The sequence below is a fragment of the Pundamilia nyererei genome, unplaced genomic scaffold, assembly GCF_000239375.1.
Source record: "Pundamilia nyererei isolate P.nyererei 1_Seehausen unplaced genomic scaffold, PunNye1.0 scaffold00065, whole genome shotgun sequence".
In the NCBI taxonomy this organism is placed as follows: domain Eukaryota; kingdom Metazoa; phylum Chordata; class Actinopteri; order Cichliformes; family Cichlidae; genus Pundamilia; species Pundamilia nyererei.
Window position 1 is genome coordinate 1,471,586 of NW_005187466.1, and position 9,453 is coordinate 1,481,038.

Below are 9,453 nucleotides of genomic sequence, written 5' to 3' on the forward strand. Positions count from 1 at the left end.
CCTCATTGTGTGTCTCCTTTTCACTTTCCCTACATTTGTGCCTTATGTAGTGAGTAGTGGTCAGCTTCCCCATACTGTATAATGTGTGACTCCAACACCAGTCAGTGTTGGCTGGTTTTCTGTTTAGTAAACTGTATTTCCTGCATCCGGCTTTGTCTCAGGAACAAGTGTTTGTCAAACAAGCCTTTTGTCTGTGGCCAGTGGCTTAGCGCACCATAACGAGCCTGGCTGGGACAAAGAGCTGGGTGTATGTGGCTGTGGCAGAGAAACACAGACAAACAGATCGAGACGTAGAAGTAAGAAAGAAGGTCAAGGCCAGTCCATTTGCTCTATCAGGTTTCAGACACACACACAAAGAAAAAAAAAGCAGAGACAGAGAAAAAACTTAAGGTGATAACATGTATGAGGCATATGACAGATCCTTCTCTTAGTCTCTAAAGCTGCTAATGAAAAATTACAGTTCTGTTGTTAACTGAGCTGAAAGTCATGTAAACCAAGAAGGCCCCTATTGTGAGCTTCTGTTACTCCCCCATCTTTTTCCTCAACCTCTCCTTTCCTGCTTCACCCTTCACCCCTGTCCAGTCCCTGACTGTGAATACCCTAATGACATAAACAGAGTGGTAATCACATTAACAGGAGTTACGGCCGAGGCACTCTTAAGAGGCACTGTATTGACAACCCTCTGTCTTCCCGAGGCACTCACTCCAACACCTATAAACACTTATGAATATTGGCAAAGACCTTCTATTAGCATAATCACTTTTCAGGTGTGTGTGAGTGCTCTCTCGAGCCATAGCGACTGATAACTTTGAGAAATGGCAGTGACACACTGTGTCCCTCGTGTCTTCTGTCTCTGTGGCTTCCTCCTCCTTTGGAAGCCAAGCAAGCTAATCCTGTTAGCCCATTCCTCCATTAGCTAAATGACCAATATCAGTGAAAGCTGCATGGTCACACCAGGACAGGCTCAGCCCACTATCGCAACTGGTCAAGGACAAAAATAAAAATAAAAATGGAGGGCATGGTAAGTCTGCTAACTTTTTATTGTATGGCTAAATAGTTGTAAACAATACATCTGTGAGTGGTGGGTGAGGAAGAGAAAGCTGTTGACATTTTTGTGTCAGTGCATCTTTAACTTGCCAGCACTTGGTCAATGGGTTGTCTTTGTGTCTGTTACTTGATTTTGTTGTGGTTTTGCCAGTGTTTGGGCTTATGGGACAACGTGGAACAGGGTGGTATAGCTACTCTTTGTGTAAGTACATGTTGTTGAGAGAGTGCAAGTAAGACTAATTATGGGAAATGGGCCATTAACGATAGAGGAATATGCACAAGCAATGTGTTCCTCAGTTGCCTAGAATTTCAGGATTCTGTATGACTTTGGTCAAAATTGTTGGCTCCGATGTTTTGTGAGTGTTGCTGCGAGGCTACCTTATCTTCTCTTTGACTTATCACAATTTCTCTTCTGTCCTTGCAACAGGCCTACCCCTAGATCAAATCATTTCTCTCTGATATCAGTGCAATGTCCATTAATATCACAATAATAGCCTCCCGCTGCTTTGTGTTGCAATGCTTCGAAAGTCTTTGAAGGAATTGTAAACCTCCCATTTCATTCCTTTGACTGTGTATCTTCTACTTTCTATTTTTCTTTTCTCTGTCATCCTTCTAACTTTTTGCTCCCAAACCACCTGCCCTTTCTCACTTCTTCTATATTCTTTCTGTCTCCTCTTTCCTTCACAGTCTCTTCTTTCAGCCCCTGCCATGAAATGGCAGCTAAGGGGTTGTCAGTGTGGTTTCTCCTCTCTGCTGATCCTATTTCAAAGGGACGTGTAGATTCAGCATTAGCTCCAGCTCTCTTGCTCTTCTGCTCTCCAGCCCTAACTCATCACAGACTTAAAGTTACTAGAAGAAGAGAAACGGACTGAGAAAGCGAGGGAGAGCTTTCCTTTATTCTATTAGAGGACAGACTCATTTATAAGATCATCCTTCCTCCCTCGCACAGTTTCGTGCTTCTCCATACAAGCAGAAAAAGGAAAAAAAAAAAACCCTTCAAGGCCATCAAACGCCTCGTCAGAATGTCTTTTATCCTTTTGAAAAGCTGTCCTTCCATCCCTTTGAGGACAGCTATTAAGGACAATAGTGGGCTTATTTAGATATCTCCTCTGCCATTGTTGTAAATCTGGGCATGTGTTGGTCTGGCTTGTTGATGCCCATCAATGTGTCCACTGCTCGGATGGGAATAACAATTATCATCACTGCTTGTGGCATGAACACAGTTTGTCAAATGTCTATAGATGGAGTAGTGATTGCATAGCACAAGACATGCTGGTTTTGATGCATAAGAAAATGAATTGAATACTGGCTTTGAAGTGCATTCTTGTGGCTCTTGTGTCCTTCAGAAATATGGTGGGTTGTCATTAGGAATGTCTCCTTCACGCCACACTTCTCTCCTTTGCTCCCTTCCTTCCCCCCTGCCTCCTTCCATGATCCTTTAGTGCTCACTTTCCTCTAAAAACACGGACGTCTCACATTCCAGCCAGCCCCTCCTTCTTTCTTGTCCTTCACAATAACAAAAAAAATTAATCTATTTTCCCCCCTCATGCATATATACTGTGTGCTCGCACATTAAGACGAGGATGAGGAAGCGTGTAGACTGAATCAAAGCAAAGTGAACGGGAGAGACCAGGTTATTGCAACTGTTTTACAAGTGACACGGGGCTTTCTACTTAAAGCCATAAAAACACACACATAATAAGGAAACATACATATAGCAGTTAATGTAATGGGCACATTTTATTTGTGCTTATGAGAGAGGGAGAAAAAAATGTGTATGGGCAAATGGCTTTTTTATGATGGAAAAATTCCATAGTGGGTCAAAGCCCCTTGCAGGTGGCAGCAATTAACTGTAATTTTTGCAGATTGTAATGATCCATAATTTACCAGTATACCCCCTTCCAACTCTTTTCAGTCAAGAGAAAAAGGTTTGTGTGGAGGTTTGATTGGGTGCACATTTTAGCTGTGTCCTGGTCTTTAAGTGAGATTGTTCAGAGGGGGCCACATTGACTCTGGACACATAAGATAGAGAAACAAACCAAAAAACACCAATCCGTTCCCTATGTTGCTCATCCACCACATCCCTCCTCTTTCTTTTAGACTGTCACTATATTTTTCTGGCCCCTCTCACCCTTTTGCTTCAAAAGTAGAAGGCTTAAAACATGCAAAACTGTCCATCCACCATCTTAGGGATCACCCATAGTTTCAATCAGGCACACATAGCCTATCATCCTCTCTCCCGCTCCCTTGTTTTCCCTCTTCAAACACAGTATGGCCATGGTTTGGGTTCAGCATTGGCAAATGACTTCAGAAAAATGCCCTCAAGTGAAAGAAGAAAAAAGGGAAGAAATGATAAGAAACCCCAAAGATGAAAGAGGGAGCACATTTGCAAGTGGCGGATGCTTCTTATTTTGCATATCTCTCACTTCTTCTTTCTCCTTCTTCTCCTTTTCTATTCACCTGAGAGGATTTAAATAAATCCATAAAGCATGAAATATCAGAAATAGAAAAGTAATGCATGAAATGCATTTTCATTGGAGCCTCCCCACCCACACACAAACACACATACCCAATTTTCCTCTTCGCTTCTTTTTTTCCTGTGAATGTGTGTTTTTTGTGATAAACGCTGGTACAATTTATTAACATGTGACCTCTTATTTGTATTCAGTGTTAATATGCAGCATCAGATACATGTCCCACTTTAGCCCTGCTAATTCTGTAAACAAGGCTTTGGAGGGGAGATGAGTGTTTTTAACGAGATTAGGCGTGCATTGTCAGGCAAATCTCAGGTCAGTGTGCAAGTGCTATTGAAAGTCAATTATTGTTTTAAATATTCCTATGCCTTCTTCCCGTGTAATTTGTGTGTTTGCTGCCTGTCTCTTGTAATTGTGTTTTATCTTTTGTTCTGTTAAGTGTTAAATCTAAATTCACACACACACACACACACACACACACACACACACACACGCACACACAGTTTTCACATTTTATAGCTGTGATATTGAGCAATAACAATTTTACTAAGAAGAATAATTTGCTCTCTTTAAATAGAGTGCAATTGTAAAATTAGTTTTTTTTAAAAATGTTATTCAATACCTTCATCTAATCATAATAGTTCTGGTCAGAAGTGATCGCAGATATTTTATAGGCTGTTGTGAAATTAGTCTATATTCTCTTGGTTTTTGATAATTACTTTACCTATTTTAAAACCCTACTTGCATTATTTAAGCATCATGTTTCCTTTTATAATAATATATGGTGTTAATAAAATTACTAATGTTCTTTTTATAGTTTGAATCTCCCAGTTTACATTTATTTTCTCTCTGTGTGTTTCTTTTTGTCAGATAAAGATGAGCCCAGCAGTTACACCTGCACCACATGCAAACAGCCTTTCACCAGTGCCTGGTTCCTGCTCCAGCATGCCCAGAACACCCATGGCTTCCGTATCTATCTGGAGAGCGAGCCCGGCAGCCCCCTCACCCCTCGTGTGGCTGCAGCTCCCGGAATGGGGGGTGACTGTAATTCCTCCCAGCCCCCTCTTCATGCTGTACACTTGGCTGATGGCAGCCCTTACAGCCTCCTGAGAATGCCGGGTTCTGGGTCTGGTCGGGATTCAGCGTCCACGCCTCGTGAGGGCCGCTATCCCCGAACGCCACCGCTATTCAGCCCACCACCGCGCCATCACCTCAGCCCTGATGACTTAGCCTTGGCAACACACCATCCCAGTGCTTTTGACCGGGTGATGAGGCTGAACTCTGTGCCATTAGAAGCCCCTCAGACCATGGACTTTTCTAGACGTCTACGTGAGCTGGCCGGAAATGCCACAGGAGGTTCTCCGCCTCTTTCCCCTAACAGACCCAACCCTATGCAACGGCTGCTGCAGCCTTTCCAGCCAGGTTCTAAGCCTCCATTTTCAGCAACACCTCCCCTCTCCACCTCTCAGTCACCTTCTGGCTCACGTTCCACACCTAATCCTGTAACAAATGCAGTCCAATCGACCACCCCTCTCAAAGCAAAATCTTGTGAGTTCTGCGGGAAGACCTTCAAATTCCAGAGCAACCTTATTGTTCACCGGCGTAGCCATACAGGGGAAAAGCCATTTAAGTGTCACCTCTGTAACCATGCCTGCACACAGGCTAGCAAACTAAAACGTCACATGAAGACACATTGTCAGAGTAAGTCTTCACTTCTTAATGCCAAGTCAGATGATGGTCTTTCAACTGCAAGCTCACCTGAACCTGGTACGAGTGAACTGATGGGCAGTGCCACAGATGCACTCAAGTCAGTGGTGGCAAAGTTCAAAAGTGAGAACAATGGCCTTCTGCCTGAAAATGGAGAGGAGGAGGAGGAAGAGGAAGATGATGAGGAAGAGGAAGAAGAAGAAGAAGAAGAGGAGGAGGAGGAAGAAGAGGAGGAGGGGGAGGAGGAGGAAATTGAGAGAAAGCCTGGAGTAGAAGAAGAGGGAAGGAATGACTACCGATTTAGCTTGAGGCTTGAAGGGGCTCGCCATCACCAGAACAGCGAGGCTCTGCACCCACATCGCCGGAGCTTATCCAGGGAGCCTATTGATGAAAACTCAGCCATGGAGTCAGACCGGGCAGATGACGGAACCACTACTACTATCAATGGCTTGAGACCTCTATCTAATGACAACCTGTCCAGGAAGCTGTTGGGTGGAGGGGTCAGTCCTGGTTCCCTCAGTCCCCTGTCCAAGCGCATCAAGGTAGAGAAAGACCTTGACCCTCCCACTCCCACAATCCCAAACACAGAGAACGTCTACTCTCAGTGGCTTGCTGGCTACGCTGCCTCCCGGCAACTCAAGGACCCCTTCATCAGCTTCACAGGTGGGGACTCCAGACAATCACCCTTTGCCTCTTCATCTGAGCACTCTTCAGAAAACGGCAGCTTGCGCTTCTCTACTCCACCCGGTGAACTCGATGGGGAACGTGCCGCATCAGTACGGAGCGGCACCGGCAGCGGGGCCAGCACTCCCCACGGTGTCAGCGGCAATGGCAGGCCGAGCTCGAAGGATGGTCGCCGCAGTGACACCTGTGAATATTGTGGCAAGGTGTTTAAGAACTGCAGCAACTTGACTGTGCACCGACGCAGTCATACTGGAGAGCGGCCCTACAAATGCGAGCTGTGCAGCTATGCGTGCGCTCAGAGCTCAAAGCTCACCCGTCACATGAAGACCCATGGACAGATGGGCAAGGACGTGTACAAATGTGAAATCTGCCACATGCCTTTCAGTGTATACAGCACTCTGGAGAAACACATGAAAAAGTGGCACAGCGACCGCCCTCTGGCTAATGACATTAAGACTGAGTAGGCAAAGAGCAGCATGCTGGTTGCTCTCTCTCAGCTCCTCTGGCTAAAAAGCAACCCTGGCTAACTAGCCAATAAGTAAGGGGAAAGGACAACAGGGTTAGACACCAGTACACAGTACAGCCCTGTTTTCATCCCGACTGGAAGAAGCTAGATGCATGATCCATTACCGGGGCAATACTATTGCATCACACTTAAAACTTTTTGAGCCTTTCTATTGTGCAATAATTTACACGTTTTGTATTTTTTGTAACTGGACAGCATGCTCTGTGTGTTTTGGCTACCTAGAGAGAAAATTGTCCTCAGCTGGTGGGTTTGGTTGTACATGTGTTGCTGTTTATACTTTTGATTTCTTCAACATAAAAAAAAAAGACTTATTAAAACCCATGCTGCATACAGTACATACTGTTTTACATATCATGTACAGTTTTGAGTTCAAACATAGTGGGCAGTGTCATATAATCAAAACATCAAGACAAGCAGGGTCACACTTAAAAACTGATCTTTGTGAAAGATTTTCCATGCAACATTTAGATATGATAAATATATATAGAGAGAATTAGGCCGCCTATGAAATGCTAGGCACTGGCGCCATTAAATATTTCTTTTACAAACAGCAGTGAAATTAACAATATGGTGTGAAATGACAACAACGAGTGCCTTGGATATTTTACCTGCATTAGTTAATCCTCCTTTTTGCTATAAGCTCGGAGTTTCAGCTATAAAAGATTACACAACATTTTGTGCACATATGAAATAAGCAGGTCCTTGCATCAAGCACCTGTACGACCCTTGTGTTTTTTTTTTACTTAGTGGAGCATAGAGAACCAGCTAAAACAAAAAGAAAAAAAGAAAAAAAACATTACGTGTATCTCTGGTGAATCATTTATCTGCTTGCCTCCTGTAGATTTTTTTTTTTTTTCGAGATTACAGTTCTGTTTACGGGCATGTTACATGCTTGAGTTTGGTGTAGAGTTTTGGTATAGGTGAATATGTTTTTTGGTACCGTACTGAGGGGGTACTCTGGCGAGTTGTTTTACCAACATAAAGCTCTTAATTTTTCAGAGTTTATTTTCTTTGATAATTAAACAATTTGCAGGTGTTTTTTGCAAGTAACACAGAGTAATGTTTCTTTGGTGTCCGCCAACAGCCACTTGAAGACCCCAGTGTGGGATTTAGTTGTTGTAAGCCAGACAGATTTTTTCAGGTGAGGGTTGGGTGGGTGTAAGAGCATAAGGGTGGATGATGTTCAGGGTAGTAAGTGGGGAGTGGGTTTACCAGGTGTCTCTACAATTCAAAAATCGATGTCGCTGTAGTGTTATTTCCCGTCACCGCATTAGATCTTAGAAACTGTTTAGCGATCCAAATTTTTTTTAACAAGTCACACTGAAATCCAAAATGTGATTCTAAATCAAAGGACAAGAATATTGAAAAAAATCAGCAAATTTTCCCTCGCAGACAAGGTTTTAATTTTTCACATTTAGTTTTCTTTTCGTTTGTCTAGACCTACGCATGGTAGCCATGTTTTTTATTTTATTTTATTTTTTAAATTTTTAGTCTTCACTCCCTGTCATTGTTGATGATATAGCACTTGTCACTCTGCCTTGGATTCTGTATCTGTCTCTCTAATCGGAGGTACAGTCGGTTGAGTATAAAATGAGTACCGGATTTCAGGTCTGGTACTGCCTACGTGCACTGTTCAATTTTCCCAGTTTACAGTCGGACGCTCAAGGGAAAACTAGCTCTTATGCTGACAGATTAGTGTGGTGTCATTGCTTTGCATTAAAAGAAACAAAGAAGAAAAAAAAAGAAGAAAAAGAATGTTGAACTAGAAACTGTTGCCAGCCATGTCTCCTTCTGAGAACTAAACATTGGTTTGGATCTTGGAAGTAATAATGCAGGAACTGCCATAGAAACATCCTGCTTCATACTACAAACTATAGAAATATACTGCTCAGTACAGAAAAATAAAAATTCTACAAATTTGATTTAAACAGATAAGTAAAATGTGCTGTTGATTTTAAAAAAAAAAAAGTAAAACATCAATATCTTTAGGGGAGAACCTTATTTAAATTTTGTTTGTTTACTGTTGTTTCTCTTTTCTGTCCTGGAGACACCAGGACTTGATCACTATGTAATGAACTGTAATGTCTCTCATGTTTTTTGCCTTTACTATACACAAGTCTTCAGGTTGAACAAAAATTTGCATTGGGGAGAGATTTATGATATATACATATATAGAGAGAACTTAAAATACTTAGGAAATTGCACACTCATGTAAGTTCCTATGTTCAAAACACATTTATGGTCTACTTTTTTTCCTGTATTTAGAATGGTATTTGAAATTAATGTTCACTTAGTGTAGGCACTTATAGTATTTATGTTGGAGCCTGTATTTTTAACTGTTTTGCCTGTACTCTTTAAAGGTTTCAATGTACCCTTTTTCTGTAGTGAAAAAAAAATCCCAACAAGCTGCCACCGTATATTTTCTTAATTTGGCAGGATAATATAGTGTGAATAATTTGTATGCTTGAAAATAAGTATTTCTGAAAAATAAAATGTTGTGGTGTTCCCCAAGGGTGAGAGGTCATATGATGGCCTTTTCAGGCAGTCCCGCTGGAGTGACCACAATGAGGTAAAAACAGGTGGTTGTACATATCTTTTTAGTTTGTTTTATATATTTTTCTCTCCTGCCATTTTATATGCAGTAATACAAGCTATTGTTGGGTTTTCTTGGTAGAAAAGTTTTTACTGTCTTTGATCATGTACCACCTAAAAACATTCCAGCTGTTTTGCTTTTTTTTTTTAAGGACATTTTGTCATATGCAATCAATTCAACATTAATCTGAAAGATTTTTATTTTATTTTTTTGCTACAGATTGTTTTTTTTCATTGCCAAAAGATCCACGGTGCTTTATAATTTAAATATGGTACATCTCATATGCAAGGCATATTCTAAATAACTGAACTCATGCGAAGAAAAGTTTGGTACATGTTATCCATGCTGACGGTACTAAGGTACATATAGGTTTTCAACCTTATTTCATCCTGTGTATTTACTCTCAAGCTGTTTGTTCTAAC

At 41.7% G+C, this 9,453-nt stretch overlaps 1 protein-coding gene across 1 annotated transcript in view; it reads left to right on the top strand.

Annotated features, from left to right (window-relative positions):
- LOC102194342 (B-cell lymphoma/leukemia 11A-like) overlaps window positions 1–8,354 on the top strand; it is a 31,704-nt gene extending 23,350 nt beyond the window's left edge. Inside the window, exon 3 of the mRNA XM_005735788.1 lies at window positions 4,392–8,354. Coding sequence (XP_005735845.1) covers window positions 4,392–6,376 — 1,985 coding nt within the window. The 3' untranslated portion in view covers window positions 6,377–8,354. The remainder of the gene's footprint in view (window positions 1–4,391) is intronic.
- The last annotated feature ends 1,099 nt before the right edge of the window (window positions 8,355–9,453 follow it).